Raw genomic sequence first — 27,154 nt, 5'->3', positions numbered from 1 at the left:
ATGTGAATGCATGTTCATGCAATTTATGTCTGGTAAGGATAGAACAACATAATTAGATTATGATCTTTGAAGCAGTAAGTTTGTAAATAGCCGACTTGGCATCTATTGGGAATTAATCAGCTTTTGTATTCTGTTTGTTACTGGATTTATCAACCTTGGGCTCTGGCTGTAGTATGAGCTGCTGCCACGAGATGGAGACAGAGATTGTGATTTCCCCCTTTATAGGAAATCTACAATGAAACCTGCTCAAAGTCAGCTTATTCTTATAAAAGCAACCCACATTCAGTGAGTTGGGGAACTTTCACAAGTGGAGCTAGGAGGAAAGTGGAACTGTTTTCTTTCATTGAGAATATTTGTCCTGTGGACTGCCTTCTCGGAGAATTGATATCTCAATACGGAGGATTAATAAAAACACTACCTTAATAGATCACCATGGCCCATTCATTAAATATTAATGATCCAGGCCTTGATAACTTGCCTTTGCCAACTGACTTTTATGAAAAATCACATTATATGCTCAGGACTGTGCCAGTTTCCAAGAAATTCAAAAGCTATATTAGGACATGTTTCCTGTCCCTGCATTCATTACAGTTAGAGATGCCAGGCTATCTCATTTGATCATACCCAGGATTGATAAATGGTTGAATGTGTGATGGCATACATGGACTAAGGAGGCTGTAGGCCCTCGAAGAAGCAGTGGTCAAGTCAAGAGTGCAGGGTGGTTTGATTCTGGATGTACTGATATAGTTGCCACAGTGCAATATTTTTTTTTACTGCCAGGTGATAAGCTCAGAAGACACCCTTGGTTTACACCAAAGCATGTCCAACTCATAGGCTAACAATAACACGAGCCAAATAAACAAATTTAAGTTTATGCGGGCCTCAAAAAAACAGAAGCTTCAATTTTCATAGAAATGTAGGTTTATTTCAATAGAGACATGCTGAATACAAAGGGCTGAAATAAGTGAGTCATCGTTAACATAAAATAATAGAACATTTTAATAAAAATTAATATTTTTTCTTGAACATTAACTTATCAGACACTGAATAACTGCACAAATTTAATAAGTATAACTCAAATAAACCTATTTTTCTTGTTCTCCGAAAGTGAAATATTTCCTGTTGCGCACACCAAACAGGTCAGTCCAAGACTGATGATGTGGTCATCGACTGCTAAAATATTCGCTGCTAGTATTAGTGGAGAGAAGTGGTGCGCCTATGTGTAAGATGCATAAGGGAAGTGAATGCAACACGATTCTAGTCATCAGTCATTAGCAAACGTTGTAGTTTGTTATTAATAATTATGTATAACAGGATATTGTAAAAATTAAGGTACAATTTTTTAAAAAATTTTATTATTTTTTTTAAATATATTTTATTGATTTTTTACAGAGAGGAAGGGAGAGAGATAGAGAGCTAGAAACATCGATGAGAGAGAAACATTGATCAGCTGCCTCCTGCACATCTCCTACTGGGGATGTGCCCGCAACCCAGGTACGTGCCCTTGACCGGAATCGAACCTGGGACCTTTCAGTCCGCAGGCCGACGCTCTATCCACTGAGCCAAACCGGTTTCGGCAAATTTTATTTTATTGTTTAAATTATTACAGATAGTAGTACATATGTCTCCTTCCCCCCCCCCATTGATGTTTCCCCGGCCTCCCCTACCCCCTGGCACATGCCCTCACCCCCTGCCCCCCCAGGGTCTTGTGTCCATTGGTTATGCTTATATGCATGCATACAAGTCCTTCGGTTGATCTCTTACCACCCCCCCCCCAAGAGTTACGAAATTTTTATTAAAATGTTTCTTACATACCGTTATATTGGCTGGGCTGCAAAAATATTCCTTGTGGGCCGCATGTGTTACACCCACCTCCCTTCCTCAAGTGTGTTGCTTCGAACTGGAGTAAGACAATAGAATGGGGTGGTGAAGGCCTGGGGCAGAGGGTGGAGGCATATTAGAAGAGGTCAGTGGGGGGAAAAGAAGACATATGTAATACTTTCAACAATAAAGATGAAAAAAGAAAAGAACTGGAGTAAGGTTTAGATGGGATGAAAGTGTTGTTTGACCTGTTGCTTGGTGATTGACAAAAGCTAAACGTTTCTGCTTAAAATTGCTTGTATCACAGTACCGAGTTCATAATGTCATTGGTGTCGCTGTGACCTTGTCATTGTGCCACAAAGCTGGGGAAAGCATCATGGAGTGCCTGGATTTGGGCTCTGCTGGATGGGGGATCTGATCTGAAGCTGGGAGAGAATTGCTTTCACAGGACTAGGAGGCATATCCTGAGACTTGGCCTCCCTCCCTTTATTCCCCACTCCCCATTAAGTCTAGGTTTTTTGATAATGTGTGCGACATTCATGTAAATTATAATGCAAAGTATAAGCAAACTCTGACTCCCCTAACTTGAGAATTGGACATTGCCAGTACCACTGACACATCTCCATCCCTCCCTAATCCATGCCCACCTTCTAGAAGTAAACTACCTTTAGTGTTGTTGGGTTTTTTATTCCTGTGCTGTTCTTTATAGATGTTTCACATATTTGTGATATACTAAATCATTATATTGTGTAGTTTTCCTTGCTTTTGAACTCAATAAAAACGGAGTCCTTAAGGATGTATACTTTTGCACCTGCTTTTTACATTACAGAAGTAATACATGCTAACTGTTAAGTTGAAAAGACACAAGCACTACAGAAATCTAAAGTAAAAAACTAAGATTCACTTACCCACATCTAACATGAGTCAAGGAGAACTTTCTAGAACTGAAGCTACTGAATTGGGATTTACTCCCTTGGAGTGCAGCCCCCCCCCCATGGCCCCATTATTCCCTTTCTCTCATCCTTAATAAGTGCTTAATTCTTTGCTATTAGATTTTTGTTCTGCATTTCCCATGTGTCTTTCTTAAGAAAATTTTAAAAAAAGTAGTTCTATTTAAATAAACAGGAAAGTGGAATGCATCATGTTACTTTTTTGGGTAGGTCTCTATTTGTGGTGAGTTTATTTTCTTTTTTAAGCTGCTTTTTGACAGTGTTGGGGAAGAACAAATTGAAAGTATCCTATTTCCTTACCACATTCTCTGTGAGGAGGTTCTCCTGTTATCCCTCTGTGAAGAGAGTGTGGTGTCAATTTTAGGATGGCAAGGGAAACCATTGAACTGTGTATGTCGGTGGCATTTCTATTCTACAGCTTCCCCAGGGGTGATGTGCTCTAAAAACAACCAGGCAGTGTTTTCTATTTGTGAGTCTTAAATTACACATGTGGTGTTTATATGCTCTCATGCTGAACTTGATGTTGAAACCAAATTATATGCTGGCCAAGGGCACTTTGGCCAAATCCCACTGCAGGACCTAGATGATGGGTTACTAAACTGGCTGGCACTGAAGGATGACGTCATGCTGAGCGAATGTGCTAAGTTAAAACCACCAAGGCCAGTTCTCAGAATAGTTCTGTCTACCGGCTTGCCCATGGCTGGCTGGTTGATTGGTTTTGAAAGATTATCCTCAAAAATGCTTACATCACAGGCTGTCTTAACTTGTGAATAATTTTCATCTTATATTGTATATGCCTATTTTTTGGCAAATTGACAGTGAGATTCTTTTGAAGAAATAGAATCAGCACATACATTCATTAGCCCTCTGAATGTTATGAACTTCAGTGGTTAAAAGAAAGTAGGTGGTGCCCAGCCAGTGTTGCTCAGTGATGGAGCATTCACCTATGAACCAGGAAGTTATGGTTCGATTCCGATCAAGGGCACATGCCCGGGTTGTGTGGTCTTGATCCCTAGTAGGGGACTTGCAGGAGGCAGCTGATTGATGATTCTCTCTCATCATTGATGTTTCTATCTCTCTCTTCCTCTCCCTCCCTCTCTAAAGTCAATAAAAATATGTTTAAAAAAAAGAAAATAGGTGGCCAAAAAAAGAAAGAAAACAGGTGGCATTAAATTCCTATCTTATATTCTAAGTCTATTATGAAAGCACTTGGGGAGATAATGTGCTAAAATGATAGACCCTACCCCCAGCCTACTAATTGAAAATTTGTATTTTAGCAAGATCACCTATGATTCCTGTGTACACTAAACATTGAGAGCCACTGCTTTCCAGTGCTGGTTCTCCTTCAGAGAGGGCCCACAATGGCATGATCCTGAAGCCCCACTTCCACAAGGTCTGGCAGCTGTGCATTGTCACATGGTTGAACCACCACATGTGGGATCCAACAGTGCAAGGCCCAGCAAGCCAAAGCATGCCCTGTATCCAGACCCATACTGTCCATGGAGAGATGCCCCACAGTGAGGTACCTCAGCACAGTGTGAGCCAGCAGGGGCTTCAGCTTGGAGGAATTAGAGTGACTGGCATCCATAAAAAGGGTGGCCCGGACCATTGGGATCTTGGTGGATCCGAGGAGGCAGAACAAGTCCACGGAGTCCCTGCAGGCCAACGTGCTGCGGCCTGAAGGAGTACCGCTCCAAGCTCATACTCTTCCCCAGTAAACCCGAGGCCCCCAAGAAGGGAGACAGTTTTGCTGAAGAACTCAAGTTGGCCACCCAGACAGGATCAGTCATGCCCATAAGGAATGTTTACAAGAAGGAGAAAGTCAGGGTCATCACTGGAGGAAGAGAACTTCAAGGCATTCACCAGTCTTTGCATGGCCCGCACCAGTGCCCAGATCTTTGGCATCTGGGCAGAAAAAGCCAAGGAAGCCTCAGAACAGGATGTTGAAAAGAAAAAAGAAAGTTGCTGTTGGCAACTTGTGATGAAAAAATAAAGTTTAGAAGCAGTGCTGTAGAACCATGCAGATGAGGTATCCATTTAGCAGCTCTACCATGTCTCTTGGCCAGCATCTCTGATTCTCTTCACCTTTTTTTTTTTATTCTCACACAGTGGCTGCTGCAGCTCCAAATGTTACATCTAGGTTATAGGCTAGAAGAAAATTGAAGGGGTGGGCCACTGTTCATTCTTGATTGTCCAGAATAAAATACTTTTCCAGTAGCCCCCTAGCAGATGTCTACTGTATTTGTTGACCACCCTGATCTGCTTGTGAAGTAGATCAGAGGTGGCAAGAAAGGCAGAAAATTTAGAACAATGAAGTCAAGAGAAAATGTTTGATAAGGACTGGAACTGGGCAATACCCTTAGTGTATCTATCGTGAATGAACTTTTGCTCTCTTATGCCTTAAGTCAAATTTCAGGGAAAGCATGGGGAGTAAATATAGTTCTATGCCAATATCTTAGACTGTTATGATGGTCATAGTTTAAGCCAGTGATGCTCATTTTTTGGTTGATTTTTCTGTGTTAAATGGCATTTAAATATATAAAATAAATATCAAAAATATAAGTCTTTGTTTTACTATGGTTGCAAATATCAAAAAATTTCTATATGTGACACCGCACCAGAGTTAAGTTAGGGTTTTTCAAAATGCTGACACGCCGAGCTCAAAAGGTTTGCCATCACTGGTTTAAGCCCTCTAGAAACAGATAATATTACATACACACACACACATTTTTTTAATTTGGAAAAAACGGGAGAGGGAGCCGGCCCTCAGCCCCCCTGGGAAAGGGGCCGCATCTGCCGCCACCCACCAGAATATATTTTTGACACATTATTCTAAACGCAGTGTGACTACTGGGAAAACTTACATTGAATGGGTTTTGTGTATGAATCTTTGCTATTGCATGGTGTTGATACAAAGGCTGTGTCCCTAAATGAGAAATTGGTCTCACTTGTTTTGTATTGTCTCATCCTCTAATCATTTGAAATGGCTTGGTAAATGAGGTAGAAGAAGAATGAACTAATGGATCTATAAATAGAGCTCAGGGCAATTTTTGAAAGTACAGAAACCATATCTCATTTTCAAAGACGAGCTTTTACCAAAAGCTAGAATTGGTCCCATTTATTAGCGACCTTCAAATGAGTGGGACCCTCAGTGGACTCCAGTATCCCATTGTTTGCTTTTCTCTCTTTGATTTAGGGGAACTGTGTCAATTTGACAGAAGCCCTGTCACTCTATGAAGAACAGCTCGGGCACCTGTATTGTCCTGTGGAATTCTCAAAGGAGATCGTCTGTGTCCCTTCATACTTGGAATTGTATCCTTTGACCTGATCGTTGTGTTGCCAGATCAGAACACCAAGTCAATCCCATGCCAGCTTAACATTTTGAATAAACAGAATTCTCTGTAGTATATGAGGCCCCAGTTTCCAAGCGCGGCTGCACATTGGAAGCCCCTGGGATCTTTAAAACAATCCTGATTCCTGGGTCCTGCCCTCAGATTCTGGCGTGTGGCCTGCTACAGCTCCCAGTTGGTTTTCATGTTCAGGCACCACTGGTTCTGACAGGTGGTCCCCAGCCCTGCAGCGTCATCTGGGAAATAGTTAGATGGGCAAATTCTTAAGCCCCACCCGGCCTGCTGCCCAATGAGAAAAGCTGGAGCTGGTGACTGGCCTTACGTAGCCAGATCCTCCAGGGGATTGACGTGCACATTGAAGCTTTAGAACCCCAGCTGTTGCCGGCAAAAAGACTAAAGACATGCCTTCTACTTCTATCTTACGATGATCCTACTTTACTATCAGTTTCTACACTTGATTCTGATTTGCAATAGAAATCGAGAGCTAGAAATAATGTCGGGGTCTCAAACTTAACGTTGGTGTTCTCTATTAGGGCCACTTAGTAAATTTAATCCCTAGAAATAAGAAAAGAACTGGGGGGTGGGCAGACCAGAATGAGAGCATTGTCACTGGAAATTTATAATGGGTCTCCTCCTCCTCAAAGGCACACTGGAGGGTGCAGACAAAGCATTGCTTTCTTGAGGTGGCGGAGTTTCCTGTGATTGCTGCTGGCCTGCAGTGAGGCCCGGGCCTGCAAGGTGGGGCAGGTTCTGACAGACAGGAGGCCATAACCTGCCCCCCCCCCCGCAGGGTCCTCCCTGGGATGCTTTGAGTGCTCTGTGCTTGCTGGGCCATGTTCTTCCTTGCCTGTGGCAGACTTTAACACCTCTCCCCCTACCAACCATCCACCTTCATCAGGGCTCTTCTCTAGAGCATTTTTACAGTCAGGTCTGTGTTTCTCTCTGGAAATGCAACCAGACAACCAAGGGGTCCGAGCTGCCTGTCACTACATGAGCCAATTCAGCAGAGACAGGGCTGAATCATATATGAGTGTTTATTCCAATCCTGCTGGCAGGATGGGAGAGCAGCAGGTCATCTACAAAAATCTGCTCTGCCCCCCACCATAAGCCAGCTGCTTATATTGGGTAGAAGGGCAAAGATTACGTGGGAAAGTAGGAATTACAGGCATGGGAAAGTGGGCACGGGATAATCATACAAGTCATGGGGGCTGCGGGGGGGTGGGGGTGTGTGGTCACAGGGGGCAGGCGCCTCACGGTGCCCCTGGACCAGATTACAGGCAATAGAGGCTGGGGTTGTAAAGAGCAGGTGCCTCCAGGACTAGATTGCTTCAGCCACGAGGTTGTAAATCTTTCCATAACTATAGGCAGTTCTCAGGACAGGAGGATGGACTGCATTCTGGTGTTAGCTCCCCTGTCCCAGGGCGTACAACTCCCTGCCAGGTTAGAATGTGTTTTCTCTACTCAGAACAGAACCATCACGGTTAACAGAGCATGATGAAAATTTCTTATCATTATAATTAGTTTCCAATATTCTATTTCTGCCCCTAACAGAAAGACTTGAGAAATCAGTTGATAACATTTGGAAAAAAGGCTTCAGCTTGGGCTCCGGCTCTTCCTTCTCCCTCCTGCCACCTTTTTTTTTTTTTCCTCTTCTTGCCACCTCCCACATTCTCCCCACTCCATTTCTCACCTCCCTCTTGTTTGTGTCTCTTCCTCCCACCCTTGTAAGAATTTCCTAAAACATCTTAGAGATCTTGAAAGCAGCACTATTACCTTTTCTCTGCACACCCCTCCCCGACTCAGTGTCATAGGTTGGTGAGTGTCCAGGCTGCCAAGTGGGTTATGGAAGAGGCCTTCATTCTCATTGCCTCAATGCTCTAAGCCAGCGGTTTTCAGCCAGGGTGCTGCAAGAACTTTTAAAACCTGCAGTCCTGGCTAGTCAGGGCCACTGACCTCTTTTCCCTTAGATTGTCAAGTAAAAAAATGACAACAGCCAACACAACAGTAGCCATCTGGTATGAATGAATTGAAATGATACTTCTTTTGTCAGATCGGCAAAAAGTATAACATAGTTTTTGGTGTGCCGCAGAATTTCAATAATTAGTAAAATGTGCCATGAGATGAAAAGGATTGAAAATTGCTGCTCTAAGCGATTTTTGTAGGCCAGCAAATTGTTAACGTAAAAAACATTTAAACCTGTAAAGAATTTTGTGAGTTAATTTGAGCCATACTGTCGACAGTTGCAGGGAAGCAGAATTCAACGTATTGAGATAGTGCCTCTTATAATGGTGGGTTTTTTACCTTGTTTTATACATTACAATCAAAGGAGGAGACATAAGTGGGGTTAAGTGAAATTCATTGGTGATAGAGTAGGGAGGCGGGATAAAGCAAAGCGCCAGACCTCTGGGATTGGATAGAAAGTAAAATGATAGACATGCTTCCTTTACACAGGTGGATAAAGGATAGTTAGCAGTCAACAAATAGCAAGATAATAACCATAGGTGTGTCCTGAGGGGTCCGGAAAAAGGGAAGTTAACGAGTAGCCCTGACATTTCACAGGTAAGTTATCTTGGATTCAAAAAGTCAATAGGCTCAGTAAAGATCTTAGTTGATCTTTGTCGGGGAAGATACTGGCCTAGGACATGACTACCCACTATAAGCTGCTTTTTTCATTAAAGGTTTTCATTTCAGACCATCCTTTGTGGTTACTTTAGGTCTCTTGAGTTTGCAAGGCCGCCACGAAGGCCTTTCCTGGGTTAGGCAGTTTAGCATGTGGCCCCTTTTCGTCCACCACATTTTAAGTGATAACCTGTTCTTCGAATTACCTGTTCTCATTCCTTGACTCCTTGTCCAGGTGGGTATTTTACACTGTTTGGAAGAAAGCTAAACCTTGAAGATCAATAGCCCCTCATCATGTGTGCTACAAATAGCCTTCCTGACCTGCACATGCTGTATATGCCATCAAAACGAGTCAGGCAATTGATTGTGAATTCCTTCAAGTTTTCTTTTTTTATTTTTTAATTTAAAAAAAGGCAAATGGAAAATGTATATTTTGATGACCTAGGGTGTTATTTTTTGAAAGTCAGCTGAAGGATGATTAGCTAGCATAGCAAAGGCTGCTAAATGCACTGAACCCTAGAATGTGATTTTTTTTTTACTTTTTTTTTTGTGTGTGGGCTGTTTTTGTTTTTGTTTTGGTAGACTTTGAATTTGGTTGTTTGGAGGAATGAATATCACTGTTTTATTCTGGAGGGGAGTTCTTGATGGTGTTTCTTTCCCAAAAAAGGAATTGACTTACGTGGTTAAAATTTGGTGCTTTTATGAAAGTTAAAAAAAGTTAATCAGCAATGCTTTGATTAAAATTAAAAATGAGAAATTTCATGTGTCTGTTCTTTTATTTCAGTTAGGTCTCCTCTTTCTTACTTCCTACTGCACAGAACAAAGGTGTCTCCTGGTCTTTTTTTAGTTCTCTTTTATCACTCCCCGTGTCATTTATCTCTTTACAATAGGATGGCCTTAGGGCCTTTTTTTGAACAGTAGTAATGACTTCCATTTACCATTGTGGTAAATGATACACACAGCCTATTACATTCACCAGTTCTTCATTATAAAATTGACCTGAGGGTAGGAAAAGATTTGGCCTTCCTGTGAAGTTGAAAGTCAGAAGCTTTTTTCTGTCCCCCATCTTTCTTGTGTGTTAGATGTGGAAACAAAGATCAGTTTGGATGGCTGCTGTGAAGCTTGGGGAAGATTTTTGGATGCACAAATAGATGATAGTTTGTAGAGAGACCTGCAACCAGAACAACTTGAACTCGCCTAAGGAAGTGCTTGTAACTACTAGCTTGGTGTGTTTGTGGGAAACAACCCACATCAGAGGTGAGGGTATGTTGACTTGGCTGATTAGATATCACTGAGTATGGGGGTACGTTCTCTCTTCCCGTGACCAGCGCCGAAAGAGAGAACTCGGTGGGTGGGGGGAGAGTTCAAGAATCTGGAGTAGAACGCGACGAGGGCTAAGGAAGAATGAAAAACGAGACTGAGACAGAAATAGAGGGAAAAGCTGGGCCTGGGTGTGGCGTCTACATTCTGATAGATGAATAGAGCGCCAGCACTGAACTGCGTGTTTAATTTATACTCCCATATACCAGGAAGTTACCTCAGTCCTGGACAGGCCAGCTGGTGGGCATGAGGAGCAGTCAGGAACCTGGGGGCGTGGCTCCACCTCGGCCCCTCCCACAGGGCGGTGCCAGTCAGAGGGAGGAGTCCTATTCATTCTTGGTGCTTGGCTGGATTTACAATAAATAAAACCCACTCCCCGACACCTGGGCAGCAAAGATAAGCGTCAATGCTGAGAACACATCGCCATCTTGGTTAGATGTGTATCCAAGGATCGGCTCTGCCAGTCACCTTAGGTTCAGCTGACAATATTATAGGAAACATGCCCATGTGTCTTCCTTCGGGGGCCCTCTACAACTAAATTATGTTGTTTTAAAACAAAAGGTTTATGCTTTATCAATAGAGTTCATTTATGGTGAATTCACAGTAAGCAAAACATTAAAAATGAAATATTCAATGTTCCTTTTGAGATAGAATTAGTGACAAACCAGAGCATTCTTCCTCACAAGATAGGTTTATGGTATCTGGCAGATAGTCTTTAAAAATGAGTGTGTGCCTACTTTTTTTCTTTCTATTAGATTGTCATGGAAGAAGAAACAGTAATATAATAAGAGGAGTTAAAATCATGTTGGAACTAGATTGGCTTTCAGCAAGTACATTCCTTGTGCCTAGAGAAGTTAAAAATGGCATTGATAGAAATTAAGAATCCTACCCACCCCTCAAATGCTTCTATAATGCTTTACAAAGGCTCTGTAAACTGTAAAATTAAAAAATAATGCTGCTATTACTGTTCAAATTCTGTTTTGGGTTAATAGAATGGGATGATTCCCACTTGAGAAAAGAATCCAAGTATATCTGGTGTCTGGAAATAGTGTTTACTGATACGTGGGCATGGCTTTATGCTTGAGGCCAAGGCTCAATCCACTGATAAATCTGGTGACATACAGGTCCTGCCAAGAGCTTAGAGATAGAAATGAGGTGGATCAGGTTGTGCCAGGCCATGGAAGATGCATTCAGGGCAGAGTAAGGAATGTAGTAGGGCAAGAAGAAAGGAATGGAAATACATATTTTTTACTTTGGGTGAGAATGGTAAATTCTGACCCTACCCATTTCTCCGTATTGAAGAAAGGACAATTTAGCCTGATTGTTTTAAAAAGAAAAGCATGCACATTCTGAATTCTGATAATTAAAAACAACGTCCACTTTTGCTGTATTTTTTAAGGAAATGTGATAAGATCTGAGCACTCTTATTTCACTTTAATGGCTATAGTGTTGTAGTCTCCTTTATAATCTAAAATTGGCCCAGCCAGAGTAGCTCAGTGGTTGAGCTTCGACCTGTGAACCAGGAGGTCATAGGTTCGATTTCTGGTCAGGGCACATGCTGAGGTTGCAGGCTCGATCCCCAGTGTAGGGCATGCAGGAGGCAGCCGTTGAATGATTCTCATCATTGATGTTTCTCTCTCTTCCTCTCCCTTCTCTTTGAAATAAATAAAAATACATTTAAATAAAATTGGATATGCTGTAGTATGAAGATACCACAGCATATTCAGTTTTTTTAAAGACAAGAAATATGGCTGTAGTTTAAATTCTTTCCAACTCAGCAGATATAAAGAAAAAAAGAAAATGCTATTTTCTCTTGAAAGTGTGATCGAATATTTTAAAAACGTGATTGGGGTGTGACTGGGCTGGAGGAAGGCTGGTTGATGGTGCTTTTACTGGGCTGGAGCAGCGCAGATGTCATAGTGAAAATGTGCTACTGTTTCCCATGTAGTTGAATAGTCCCCTCTTTGCTTGCGTTAGCTATTGCTACCATAGAATTTGCATTGCTCTCAATAAATTGATACATTTCATTCTGTTCCCATGAGTTGTGGGACAGGGTGAAGGAAGTGTGTAAGTGATGTCATATATCACTAGAGGCCCGGTGCATGAATTTGTGCATGGGTGGGGTCTGGCAGGCCCACCCTGATCAAGACCAATTGGGGAGGGGCTGTGGGTGGTTGGCCGGCTAGCCCCACCCTCTGGTCGAACTTCCAGTCGAGGGGACAATTTGCATATTAGCTATTTATTATATAGGATTCGCCTGTATTTGAGGTTCTAGAGCAGTTCTGCTAAAAGTGAAGTCCTTCAGTTGTTTTCTAAGCACTTGTTTTTTTACTTCTGCTGAACTTTTTTGTTCGTGACAAGGCTTTCTCTGTGAAGGAAGCAGTTCATTGATTGATTGTGGTTCAAGTGCCTTATCCAATCTTAGAATAGCACTTTGCCGTTGGGTTGCATCATTTTTTAAAAAATGTTACCATTTATTTTTTAAAAATATTTTAAATATTTTTTGTGTGTTTTTTTTTAAAGGGAGAGGGATAGAGAAACATCAATGAGAGAGAAACATGGATTGGCCATCTCCTGCATGCCCCCTACTGGGGATCGAGCCCGTAAGCTGGGCACGTGCCCTGACCTGGAATGGAACCTGGGACCCCTTGGTTCCTGGGTTGACGCACTCAACTACTGAACCACACTGGCCGGTGCACAGCCACATTATTTGATGGGGGCTGCTGTGTGGCCTTGAGAAAATCATCTCCTATTATCCTGTCGCTGAGTGTCTTTTTGTATCAGATAATCTTTACTTTCCTGTGCTTTGGGTTAATAAACCACTTTCCTTTACATTAGGTTGCTCAGCCTAAAACTAGCTTTGTGAATTCGGTGTTAATGTCACAGAGTAGGCCAGCAGTCAAAATGTAAAATATGCCTGGGGTCCCATGGCTAGTAACCATTTTGAGTCTAGGTTCCAGCATTTGGAATTTGCCCTCTGAAAGCTGACATCAGGGTTTCTTATCCTATTTTGCTCCTCGGACTCTGGCAACCTGGTGAAACTAGTGAGCCCCTCCTCAGAAACATGTTTTTAATATATAAAGAAGAAATAATTAGAAGGAAACAAGTTATATTTTTTCAAAAATTTATGATTTAATATTTGTGCCTTAATAACTTGTTACACAGCTGGATCTAGTGGTGGGTTGAATGCCATATTAAAAATATATTTTTTAATTGATTTCAGAGAGGAAGGGAGAGGGAGAAAGAGGGAGAAACATCAGTGATGAGAGAGAATCATTGATCGGCTGCCTCCTGCACATCCCACACTGGGGATGGAGCCTGCAACCTGGGCATGGTGCCCTGATCGGGAATCCAACTGTGACCTCCTGGGCACATGCTCAACAGCTGAGCTACACCGGCCGGGCTGACTACCATATTTTTGAGGTAGTAACGAGCACAAACATTTATAAGATCTGTAGCAACTGAAAAAATGATGACACAAAGTCATAGGTACTGCCAATACTAACATGGTTTGCCACCTACGTTCATGTTTAAAGAAAATGCAAAATGTCAGTGAGTGGTTAGTGAAAATGAGGATAAAAATGTTTCCCCATCCAAGTTTAGGGATGTACAGAATTCTGTCCATAGATCCCAGGTTAAGAACCCCTGACCTATAGTTTTTGCTTTCATAGTATTTAGGTGGTGGGCCACGGTAGCTGGGTACTTTTCACCTTGATGTCAGAACCTCAAATCAGTACTGGCAGATCCGTTCTCCTCGGCCAGGATCATTTAAAATCTCAATTACCTGGTGTAGTCATTCCACCAATTTCTGCTTTATTCATTATTTCAAAAATGAGAAATAGATCATGGGCAAAAAATAGTTCCGTGCTTTTGGAAAGCTATTTGAGTACTCTTTGGATGTGATTTTCCTGGGAAATCAGATGATAAATGTGACTGGACAAGTAGGCTCTTCTCCTGTGCTGGGGTCCCGGAGATCCGCTGGCCAGTTCATTAATGCAGATGGTGTCCCCTGGCAGCATCCAGTGATGTGGTGATCATTTCTGTGCGGGATCCCTTCATGATGAAGCATTAGGGAACAGGCCCCTCTGCAACTCTACACAGGAACAGAACAGAATCAGTGAGTCGGGGGCTCTCCCAGGTAAAGCAAGCGGAACCAGTCCAGTCCATATTGATAGAAGCCCTCCAATATCCGGAGAGGTGTATCCTAGAGCCGGAAGCCCAGGATTGTTTGTCTAATGTTTTATGTGTGTCGTAGGCACTTAGGAGTTAAAGTGCACTGTAAAGGCCAATTCTTAGAATTCTGTTTTCCAAGTGGGACATGGGGGAAATAGGCTGGTGTGAAAAGATTACACGGAGTTGGGCATGTTCAAGAAGAGAAATAGCCGCCCTGACCGGTGGCTAGAGCGTGGGCCTGCGGACTGAAAAGTCCCAGGTTCGATTCCGGTCAAGGGCATGTACCTTGGTTGTGGGCGCATCCCCAGTGGGGGGTGTGCAGGAGGCAGCTGATCGATGTTTCTGACTCTCTATCCCTCTCCCTTCCTCTCTGTAAAAAAAGTCAAAAAAATATATTTTTTTTAAAAAAAGAGAAATAGCCTATGATGATAAAGGGAGATGTACCTGCATCTTCATGCATCAAGGAGCAAGAATGTCCCCCGTGCCCTAGCAAGACTGCGGTCCCAGTATGAGTGACAGCACTGTGTAGGTGAAGGAAGTCTCTTCACTTGGGTTCAAGTCTTTTGGGGTTCCTTCTTGCTGCACCCAAGGCCTGAAGAGGAGCAGAAACTCCTGTGTACAACATTCAGACCAAAAAACCGGAAGTGTAGGATCTGCCGCCATTTTGGCGCCAGCCACTTCTGTATCTTCTCTTTTTCTTTCCTGTTTGTTTGCGCTCCACTGTCAGCTACCCTTGGTGATGGCCCACCCATTGGACAGAATGCTTGCACATGGGCTCCAATTTGGTCCTCGCAGGCCTACCGTGGGCTGTGGCTGGGGTTCCCATCAGTCCCTGCAGGTCAGGCAGCAAGGCTGCTCGAGGGATGTGATAGCAAGAGACTCTGATTGATCCTGGATGCTTGTGATTAGTCTGAGCCTGGCCCTAGGCTCCAACTGGGTAAATCCAGGATAGATTTATGCACTAAAATATTTAACCGTAGTAGTGAATTGTACTAGTAAATGGCTGCAAGAAAATTGGAAGTCATGAGGGTGCATGGAAAACAAATAGACAAAAAAATGGGGGACAAATAAAACGGATAAGATGCTTACTGTAGAATGCTGATTACCAACTAGCTAAGGGGGAGGGAGTGCTGCAGTTGAAAAATTAGCATTTTGTTGGCACAGTGAAGACTGAATCAGGCAAAAATCATCCACTGGTGAAAAAATCTTGGAGATGTTGACAAGGAGCATATTTATGTGGCTTTGTTTCCCACAGATTGCTTATGAGCTGCGTATCAGTTTCTTATTGCTGCTCAGACAAATTTACCGCAAACAGTTCCTTAAAATAACACAAATTTATTCTCTGACATTTCAGGAGGTCAGGAGTCTGAAATAAGTCTTGCAGGGCTCACATCAAGGTGTCTCCGGGCTGGTTCCTTCTGGAGGCTCCAGGGGAGAATCCGTTTCCTGCCTTTTCTAGCTTCTAGAGGCTGTCTGCCTTTCTCTGGCTCTTGCCCTTTCTTCCATCTCAAAGCCAGCAACATAGCATCTTCAAATCTCTCTCCCTCTGCAGTCACGTTGCCTTCTCTTTCTGACCCCTGAGCATCCCCCTTGTAAGCCCCTCTGGGGATTCTGTTGGGTCCACCTGGATGATCCATGATAATCTCCCCAATTCAACCACAGCTGCAACGTCCCTTTTGCGATATAAGGTAACAAGGTTCTGGAATTACAGTATGGTGTGGACATCCTTAGGGGGGCATTATTAACTCTAGGACCCATTGCAAGAGGAAAGTCAACTTACAATGGAGGAATTGTGCAACACTTTGACCAGGTGATCAGAATCAAAGAGCAGATGGACATCACACCTCTAGTACTCAGGAGGGTCCATCAGCAGCTATGCAATATTGGGTAAGACTGCATTGCTTGAATGTAATCTTGAGGAAACATTAGGCCCCAAATGAAAAATGCTCTATTAAAAAGAGGCCTGCATTCTTTATATTTTTTATTGATTTTTGAGAGGAAGGGAGAGGGGGAGAGAGATAGAAACGTCAGTGATGAGAGAGAATCATTGACCGGCTGCCTCCTACATACCCTCCACTGGGGATTGAGCCTGCAACCCAGGCATGTGCCCTGGACCAGAATTGAACCCCGGGACCCTTTAGTCCACAGTCCGATGCTCTATCCACTGAACGAAACCAGCTAGGGCAAGAGGCCTGAATTCCTTAAATGTATTAATGTTAAAAAGACAAAAGGCTGTGAACAGGTTTCCAGATTAAAGGATGCTGAAGAGTCATGGCAACTAAATGCAGTACCTAACCCTACATTGGACCCTGTATTGGAGGAAAAATGCTGTTAAAAGGGTACTATTGTATAAATTGACAAATTGGAACAGGAATGGTAGTTTTTTCTTTTTTATATAAATCTCTTTTTAATGTTTTTATTGATTTTTTTTTTTTTTTTTTAGAGAGAGAGAGAGGGAGAGGGAGAGAGAGAAACATCCATGAAAGAAACATCAATCAACTGCCTCCTGAATGCCCCACATTTGGGATGGAGCCTGCAACCCGGGCATGTGCCCTGACCTGGAACTGAACTGTGACTTCCTGGTTCATAGGTTGATACTCAACCACTGAGCCACATCAGCTGGGCTCCATTGATTATATTTTAGAGAGAGTGGAAGGGGTGGAGGGAGGGAGAGAGAGAGAGACAGACAGACAGACAGACAGACAGACAGACAGACATTGATGTGAGAGGCACATTGACTGGTTGCCTCCCGCAGGTACCTGCAACCCAGGTACGTGCCCTTGATGGAATCAAACCTGTGACCCTTCGGTGCTTGTGCCAACACTCTAACCACTGAGCACCACCAGCCAGGGCTGAATTGTGATAGTTTAAATTTGAACATAGGATCACATTAAAAAGCTGTTCAATTAGTTTTATGAGAAAACTGGCTGAGGACTTTAAAAGGTTCAGCTGGAACAGTAGTTGTCCTGCTATTTAGAAATAGGAATAAAAAAACACGAGGACAGTGCTTCTGAAACTTGAGTGTGCATAGGAATTGATTACCTGGGGACTTTCTTAAAATAGTCTGATTCAGTAGGTCTAGGGCAGGGCCCAGGAGTCCGCATTTCTAACAGTCTAATCAGCTGGCATTGATGTTGCCAGTCTATAGACCATGCCTTGAATAGTACCGAGCTAGAGTGACCTGGGAAATCATATGGGTTGTATTGGAGAAAAATGGAGAAAGCTGTTGCATGAACCACTGCTGACATGAAATGTTTGAAATATCAACTTATTGTTACCAGCGACCTCCAAAGCAATAGATATTGGCCTAGTAATGCTAAAATGAGTTTGTGTTTGATGTCCAAGGCTTTGACATGTCCTCATAGATTTTTGTTTAAAAAGCAATTGGATAAACCATTAATCTGTGGCTCAATTTTTAACCTCCCAATACTCCCCCAAAGGCTTTTATCCCCCCAGCATTTGAAAAATGACAAAACTGGTGGTGGATGGAACCAATTAGTGGAGACTTTGAAGTAATGAGCAGTGCAGAAATGTTCGAGTCCTCCCTGCAATTTTGAAAGGCTGTGGAGACCCTGTGGCCTTGACAGTTAGAAGGTTCTCAACACCAGGATAAGGGATTATGCTTTTTATTCAACTAAACATGCAACTCACTGAAGCTTGGATTGTGCTTTGATTTCACGGGTTTAGGTAAGTTTGTTTATTTCTGTGGAGAGTAAAACCGGAACAAATTTTCAATTTGTGCTTGGGTCTTTTTCGGATTTATTGAAAATACAGAGAATAATAAGGGGAAAGATTAGAGGTTATGTGATTCAGTTTTGACATTGTGCTAGAACAGCTTTGTGTAGCACTTCTCGGCCACTTTGGCCACAACCTCTGTAGAGGGTCAGAGAAGACAATGAGATACATTAAGGGCAGTGTATGAGGGAAAGAACATGTGGGCAGCCTCTTCAGCAGAAAAAAAAAGCAGCATGAAATACCAGCTCAAAGCAACAGGGTATTATCAGGGCTGCTGGAAATAGAAGCATGCAGGAGTAAATGTAGATTTACTAAGGCAAAGGCTATAAAGTAAGCATAAGAGAGTAGGGCTAGAGGTGATTTACTACAAGTGCTTTGTAAAACAGCAAACATTTGGAAGACAGAAAGACCTAATATTTATTCCTGCTACAGCTATGTGGAAAGATAAACTTAGATTTTCCATTAACTGAAAGGCCATCAGGTCCTTCCAGTCTTATCTCTCCCTTGCCAGAAAGACATCTGGGATAGTGTTATGGTTGAATTGTGTGTGTCCTCTACCCCAGAATGTTGAAGTCCTAACCACCACCACCCCAGTACCTGTGAATGTGACCTTATTTCCTTATTTGGAAATAGCGTCTTTGCAGATGATCAAGTTAAAGAGAGATCATTAGGGTGGGCTGTTACCCAGTATGACTGGTATCCTTATAAAAAGGAGAAATTTGGACCAATATAATGTGAATACACAGGGGGAACGCCATCCTACAAGCCAAGGAATGCCTGAGAAGAAGGGCCTGGAACAGATCCTCCCTCACAGCCCTCAGAAGGAACCAGCCCTGCTGACACCTTGATTTCAGAACCCTGGCCCCCAGAACTGGGAGACAATACATTTCTGTGTAAAGCGACCCAGTTTGTGGTACTTTGTTACAGCAGCCCCAGGAAACTAATACATACCGTCTTCCAAATAGATGGCAGATAGAGGAGGGTTTATCTATTAACTATTACCGCCATAATATTATATAACATGAGCAAGACTGAAATTTCAACAGCTTAGATCGGTACGTGTTAATTTCTCTCTCACCCATCTATGAGTTGGTTGGGGTTCAGCAGATACAGGCTGGGCTCTGCTAGGCTTTGTCCAAGCTGTGTGTTGAGTCTAAGTCTGCTTCACATGCCTTTCAACCTCCCTTGGACCAGTGGCTGCCTGAGACATGTTATGGTGACAGATGAGAGTGCAGGAGGGCAAGCACAATGATGCATCCACATTTTCAGCCTCTGTCTGTGCCATGTCTGTCACTGTCCCATTGGCCAAAGCACATTGCTTAGCCAAGCCTAAGGCTGAGAGGCAAGGAAGTCTGCTCTGTCAGTGAGGCCTCTAGCCAGCATATGAATGACAGGGGAGTGAAGAATTGGGAACAGTAATTCAATCTAACACATTTAACTTCAGAACTTAATGTAAAATTCAAGGAGTGCTTAATGCCCCCTGTTCAGAATTCATGGTATTTAAGGAAAGAGGAAACTGTCTTACTGAGAGACAGCAGCACAAATTATCTACCTTGACTGTGACAAATGTGGGAAGACAGAACCTTGGAGCCCTGTATTGCACTTTAAGTGAAGTGGTCAACAGATGGCCTCTTATTAGCAAAGAGAGGGTGACATCTTTTATATATATATATATATATATATATATATATATATATATATATATATATATATTTTTTTTTTTTTACTGATTTCAGAGAGGGAGAGAGGTAGAAACATCAATGATGAGAGAGAATCATTGATCGGCTGCCTCCTGCACGTCCCCTACTGGGGATCGAGCCCACAACCTGGGCATGTGCCCTTGTTTGGAATTGAACCCAGGACCCTTCAGTCCGTGGGCTGGTGCTCTATCCACTGTGCCACATCGGCTAGGTTAAGAGGGTGAAATCTTTGAAGGTGGAAAGGCAGCTGTAGGCTGGAGCGAAGGCGGTGCTGGCAGCCAGGGGAAGGAAGGCCCATTCTTGCACGAATCTTCGTGCATTGGGCCTCTAGTTTATATTATAAAAGGCTAGTGGCCAGAACGCTGGAACGATCAAACGACCGGTCACCAGGAGGTGCATTGATGGGTCCCGCAGCGGCAGCAGGAGGGACTCTGAATCTTGTGTGATTTTGTGTACTGGGCCTCTAGTAAGTATATAAGTTCTTTGGTTTATCTCTTCTCGTCCCCCCAACCTCAGGTTAGATGTTCTTGATGTGTTCTGGAAGGACTCATTGAATGGGTGATTCGGCGATCTTCCAATTGTGTATTAAAATTGGTTCAAGTTTGATGTTTATGTTACATAAGCTCTTGGAGAGTAGGGACCGTTCCCTATTGAGCTTTGCATCCTCGGAGCTTACCAGGCACAGAGTTATTACTCAATAATGACAGAATGAAAATAGAAATGATCAAAGTCATACTGTAACATAAATCATCAAAAAGATAACATCTGGCAGTTTGGCTATGGAAGAGCTATTGAAAGACAGCAACTGAAGTTTGAATCTGTGGAGAGACATTGCATTTCTTGGATGAAAATATCAGAACAATATCTTTCTTCCTAATGATAAATAATTCTAAAGAGAATCCCAAGGGAGTTTTTAGAATTAGACCAAGTGATTTTGAAGTTCATTTGTAACAATACATTTCTAAGAATAGCCAAGAAAAACATTTAAAATAACCATAGTGAAGGGAGATTTGCCCTCTTGTAATCCAATAGGAAGTATGATGCAGACACAGGAAGAGACAGATAAGAGAAGTGTCACAGAGGCTTGGAACACACAGTTAATATGTGGTGTAAGGTGTGTTGACCCAGCTCAAAAGAGTTAGGAGGCTTTGGCTAGCAATAAATGAGATTTATTCAAGGGCTCGGGTCATTCAGCATAACGGTAAGCATAGTGACTACTTTATGTTTTAACTTAGCACTGAGAAAGAAATGAACAAAAAATGATGGCCAGCTTCTCTTTCATGGAATGAATGCATTTGACTAGGCAGGCCTTCAAAATTTAGAAGACTAATGTCAACATCTTCAAGGAAGACTCAGAAGGCTCCAATAATGCTACTGGAGAAAAGCAGTGGAGAAGTTGGGAAAATGTTAACATCACTGTGGGATTTTTTTTTAATATATATATTTTATTGATTTTTTACAGAGAGGAAGGGAGAGGGATAGGGAGCTAGAAACATCGATGAGAGAGAAACATTGACCAGCTGCCTCCTGCACAGTACCCACTGGGGATGTGCCTGCAACCAAGGTACATGCCCTTGACTGGAATCGAACCTGGGACCTTTCAGTCCGCAGGTCGATGCTCTATCCACTGAGCCAAACCGGTTAGGGCCACTGTGGGTTTTTGTTATGCATCAAAGAGCTCATTTCAAAATATCACTCCTTTAAAACATTACTGCACTTGAAGGGCTAATAAACCAAAGCTATCAGAAGTTAGACCTACTACTTCTAGAAGTTAGAAGGGTACTTGGCAAAGTTTATCAGAGGAGACCTAGAACTGTATCCTTTTTCTTATCTGCTTACCGCCCCCCCCCCACTGTTTTGCTCCTGGCCTTAAATTTGCAATTTCTTTATAAATGGCACCTCCTGGTAGACTCTTTAAAAACAAAAATCCCCAGTTCTTCCAGTACCCTCCCACACATTTGCTTCTCTAGGCTTCAACTTTATTAGGTGTTGCCAAACTGCTTCCCAAAGTGGTGTACCAGTTTATACACTTATGATCAGAGCATGAGAAGTGAGGTTGCTCCATTGCCAATATTCTTATAACAAATTGGCATTGTTAGACTTTAAAATTTTTGTCTCTCTGGAGGTGTGAAATGGTAATTTTTTGTGGTTTAAATTTCCATGCACTTGATTACTAATGAGGCTGGGCATATTATTATAAGTTATTTGGCCAGCCAGTGTTCCTATTTTGAAAAATACCTGTCTTCTGTCCATTGGCTATTGAACTTTTATTTTCTAATTGATCTATGATGTATAATAACCCTGTGTTGCTTATTAGTTACAAGTATCTACTCCCAGCCTGCCTTTCTGAAATCTTTCTCAGAAGCATTTTGTTTTAATTATGTTTTATAACCATCAGGAGACTAGCTTTGGCTGTATTTGTCTTTTCATTTATTAATGGTGTCTTTGGATGCACATGAGGTTTTTATTTTAATATAGTCAAATTTGTCAGTCTGTTTCCTATATGTTTGTATTTATTGTCTCATTTTAGAGATCTTTGCTTAGCCTAATTTTCTCTTAAGTTAATATTTTTCAGTATTTTAAACGTTTCATAATTAGGTCTTTCATTTATCTGCCATTCCCCACTCCCCCATCCCCAACCTCTTTTTGGTAAGATGTACGGAAGGGTGTTTTTGTTTTGTTTTGTTTTGGTTATGCTATGAGTTGTGAGGGAATTTTTTTCCATTGTGATCAGCACTTGTCCCAGTACCCTTGATTATATCGTCCATTCATTCCCCAATGATTTAAAATGCATTTGTTGTCCTACATTAAGTTATTCATTTATTCATGTGCCTGTTTCTGGGTCCAACAGCTTTTTTGCACTTGGAGAAGGTGATAGTTGGTGGGGCTGTGCCAAAAATGTACTTTAAAAGAGATATGCAAGTGGCTGCAGAATACCAATGGATTATAATGTATCTTGTAATATTATAAAAAGGAAGAAGATGTTGATCACAGTCTAGATGAAACTTTTTTATGATGGCCCACTATCTAATTTATTTTTAAACTTTAAATTTAAACAGTTGAATTAACAGCTGAGTTATGTGGGAGCAGTTCTCAAAGGCTAAATAACTGCATTATAACAAATTTCTGAAGGTGCTGTGAATCAAATATTTTATCAAATTTGGTAGTTATACCTAAGAATGATAAGTTTGTGGACTTTAGCGTGTGCAGTCTACCCCCCGTAAAAAAGCTGTTTCTTGGGAACTATTTAAATGCTAGTAAATGTGTTAAGCCAGGACCCATGTACATTACTTGCTTTTTAAAGATTTTTAATTGAGGTAACAATGGTTAATAACATTATATAATTTTTAATTATTCAACATTGAAATTTGATATCCATAAACTCTATAGCGTGCTCACCATCAAAAATCTAGTTTGCATCTATCTCCATTCGTTTGACATCCTTTACCTATTTTACCTTCTGTCCCATACCCCTTGCCCTCTGGTAACCACCAAGCTATTGTATGTATCTATGAGTTTGTTCTTGTTTGTTCATTCTTTTCTTTTTTGTTTTGCGTTCCATATATGAGTGAAATTATTCAGTTTTTGTCCTTTTCTGTCCATCCATGTTGCCACAAATGGCAATATTTCACCTTTTTATGACTGAGTAGTATTTCATTGTGTATATGTACCAGGTCTTCCTTATCCATTCGTCTATTGAGGGACACTCAAGTTGTTCCTCTGTCTTGACTATTGTAAATAATGCTGCATTGAACACAGGCGTACCTATATCTTTTTGAATTAGTGTTTTCATATTCTTTGGATAAATACTAAGAAGAGGGATTGCTGGATCATATGGTAGTTCTATTATTAATTTTTTAAAGAACTTCCACACTGTTTTCCATAGTGGCTGCACAAATTTACAGTTCTACTAACAGTATTAAAGGGTTCCCTTTTCTCCAAATTCTCTCCAATACTTATTTCTTGTCTTTTTAATAATAGCCATTCTAACAAGTGTGAGGTGATATCTCACTGTGGTTTTGTTTTGCATTTCCCTAATAATTAGTGATGTTCAATATCTTTTCATGTGCCTGTTGGCCATCTGTATATCTTTCTTGGAAAAGTCTTTATTCAGATCCTCTGCCCATTTTTTTTAACTAAGTTTTTGTTGTTGAATCAAATATTAAGAGTTCTTTAAATATTTTGGATATTAACCCCTTATTAAACATATGAATTGCATATTTCCTATGTGTTAGGTCCTGGCAAGGGGACCGAGTGAACCAAGATGACTGAAGGTCCTCAAGAAGACCCCCGCATCTATTTGGGGAGACTTACTCATGGATATAAAATAGTGGGCTGGTTTCTCATGATCCTGCATGGTGTGCCCCATAGATACTTAAAACAATGCAAGTAACAATCTAAAATGGCCAAAAAAGGACAGGAAAAGGAGGGAGGGAGTGTTTTTAAAGCACTTGGACAGAAACTCTGATGGTTAGGTGGAAGATGCAGTGAAGCTGTATATTTTCCAGGTTTCTTCTTTTTTCTTTTTTTATTCATCTTTTCAGATAGAAATGTTTAAGGGAAACAGCAGGGAAGGGCTGCCAGGAACATAGCAATTTGGTTTACCAGGATCATTATATTTAGTACTTTAATGTCTAGCTTTTGAGGTGGGGGTGAGGGGTGTTGAATTTAAGAAAAAGTAAACAGTTGTTCTTAATTATACCATACGATGGGACTTGGTGTACTAGCTTCAAACAAAAATAATCCAGCCTTTTCCACCATTACAGGACTGTCAGTGATTAAACAGAATTGATCATCTGAGTGGATATGATTGGGAATTATTACAGTTAAATAATGCTTAGCCTTTGAGAGGAGCTGTAAACTCCAAGTAGAATATCGGTGAGTCAGCCTATTGTGTAATGTAGTATTTATTACCTACTGTTCTGTTTATATAATGTATTACATTTTTGGAATTCATATACCACCTGATGAATTTTATGTAATACTAACACAATAAAATATTCCTGGAATTCGACATGTTGAAAAATATTGTTTCCTTAAACAAATGAACTTGTATAAATTGCTTTAAGAACACCTGACTGAGGTCTTTTCCTTTTGCTTTAGCTGTGACAGTCCTAAGTTGCAGTAGGTCGCTCATCCCCAACCTCTGAGATCTGTATTTCTCTGCTTAAAAAAAAAATTCTTGTAGTTTAAATCTATTTGGTTAGGTTTGATGCAAAAGGATTTAAATTGTAATCTGTGTGATGCAGACTCCAGTTTTGCCCATAGCCCTGGACAAAAGGGGCCTTGCCCTGGGACCTGGTTTCAGAGGGTTTCACCCCGGCTCTCCTCTGGCTCTGCTCCTCACCATGGGGTGACGGGTCTGCAGTGCCATGGGGATGTGCCTACTTCCCCTTCTAGAATAGTTTGTGTAAGACTTGACATTTTGTGTCCAAATTTCTCAGAGCCCACTTCTAGGGCCCATGGGTGTATCTTTCTCAGTTATCCCATCATCCTGATGGAAGACTTTGCTCAAGCTCCAGGGGCTGGGAAATGGTGAAGGTGCTGCTGGGGGTGGGGGTGTGAGCAGAGAAAGGGGAGTGGGCTGAGTCCTTTGCTTCCGTGTTTTTGCATGGAACTTCACAGAGTCTGAGAATTTAGAATTGGAGCCTGGCCTTCCAGATGGATATGAGATATATTTCCAAGTTAGAAGGAGAGACTGTATTTTATTTAACATTGGTAGCCTGATGTGCAGCTTGAAATACTATGTGGAGCCTGGCTGGTGTGGCTCAGCGGTTGAATGTTGACCTATGAAGCAAGAGATCACAGTTCGATTTCCGGTTAAGGCACATGCTTGGGTTGTGGGCTCTATCCCCAGTGTGGGGTGTGCAGGAGGCAGTGATCAATGACTCTCTCTCTCATCATTAATGTTACTATCTCTCTTTCCCTCTCCCTTCCTCTCTGAAAGCAATAACAATATATTTAAAGCAAATAAATGCTATGTCTATGGACCTCCATTTGTACTCTGGTAGGAGTGGGCTTAAGGAACTACATTATATTTTTAAAAATATGGACAGGGAGTACTCATTAAGCTATGTTTGGAGGAATAATGGCAAATATAGTGTGATAAACAAGCTCTTTTGGAGTAAAAATCTTTCAAATGCATTAGGAAACTGAAAGTAATCAGCTGAGATTTGAAAATCTTACAGTAAACAAGAAACATTGCCTATTCCTTAAGTAGATTTCAATGTATGAAGGAAGTTGGCCACCTGGCTGCTTGCTTGGTATTCAGAGCTGAGGCCACTGGAACACCCTGAGCAATCTGCCCAGTTGATAAGGTGGCTTACGGATACAGAGATGGGTGACAGTGTCTGGTGGACTCTCGCTTTCAGCCAGTTCTTCTTTTTCTCTCTTATTTGGGGATGGCTGAGAAGAAGAAAGAAGCAAAAAAAATCTTAGTTTCCTTCCTCCATTTGTAGAAGATGCCCTACTTAATCTCCATCCATCCTTTTATTTTTATTTTTCACCGAGTATTGTCTTGGCAGAAAGTTCTAGAGAATAAGGGATGTATTTTCATTTGATAAAACCAGGCTCAGTGTGCCCAGAGACCACTTGACATTAAGGAATCCACTGGTGAGTTATTATGGCCAGGGAGGTGCAAACAAGACTCCTCAGCCACTATCTTGAAAGAAATTTCCCTCTTGTCCTTGATTATGTCTAGTACTGTCAGAGAAGGGGACCTTTATCAGTCCTCTATCTCTATTCCTTTCTCTTAAGCCAAATAATATTCTGAACCTAGCCTTTTCAGGCCCACTTCTGTCATCTCACTGAATTCCAGTCACATCTATCTTACAATGTTAAGTGCCTTCTCTGTCACATCCCACAGGTATAAAGATGTCTCAGTCATGATGCCAACCCTCAGGTGGCTCAATGACAGGTGGAAACAGACAGGTATATGTTCATATCTAACTGTTCTTACTACCCTTGGAAAGCTCAATGCAGGCTTTTGCCCATAATTTCCCCTCACTCCTGCCATCTGATTGACTCCCTGAATGGCATGCTCCCTCCTCTTAAAACTGAGAGTAATAAACTCTTCTTTCAAAGGCCGTCTGTGTGTCTGTCCTCTTATCATACCTGATTAAATGTACCTGAGTACATTTCAAAACAGGAGTCAGATAGATTTGAGTTCCAACTGAGCTCTATAATTTGCCCATCATGTAACCCTGGGGATATTTCTTTCTTTAAAAAAATAGATTCTTATTGATTTCAGAGAGGAAGGGAGAAGGAGAGAGAGAGATAGAAACATCAATGATGAGAAAGAATCATTGATTGGCTGCCTCTTGCACACCCCACAATGGGGATCGAGCCCACAACCCGGGCACGTGCCCCTGACTGGAATCGAACTCAGGACCCTTCAGTCCGCAGGCTGATGCTCTTTCCACTGAGCCAAACCAGCTAGAGCTGGGGGATATTTCTTATCCTCTGCCAGCTTCAGTGTCCTTATCTG

General features: G+C 41.8%; 1 protein-coding gene and 1 pseudogene across 2 annotated transcripts in view; both read left to right on the top strand.

The window, feature by feature from the left end:
• SMS (spermine synthase) overlaps window positions 1-9,497 on the top strand; it is a 60,371-nt gene extending 50,874 nt beyond the window's left edge. For both annotated transcript variants that reach the window (XM_059680471.1, XM_059680470.1), the window contains 2 exons: window positions 5,968-6,083; window positions 8,976-9,497. In XM_059680471.1, coding sequence (XP_059536454.1) covers window positions 5,968-6,083; window positions 8,976-9,015 — 156 coding nt within the window. In that variant the 3' untranslated portion in view covers window positions 9,016-9,497. The remainder of the gene's footprint in view (window positions 1-5,967; window positions 6,084-8,975) is intronic.
• LOC132224671 (large ribosomal subunit protein eL13-like) lies at window positions 60-5,263 on the top strand (annotated as a pseudogene).
• Window positions 9,498-27,154: the final 17,657 nt, after the last annotated feature.

Source organism: Myotis daubentonii, chromosome X (genome assembly GCF_963259705.1).
Source record: "Myotis daubentonii chromosome X, mMyoDau2.1, whole genome shotgun sequence".
Lineage (NCBI taxonomy): Eukaryota > Metazoa > Chordata > Mammalia > Chiroptera > Vespertilionidae > Myotis > Myotis daubentonii.
This window is presented reverse-complemented; position numbering and strand designations above follow the sequence as displayed.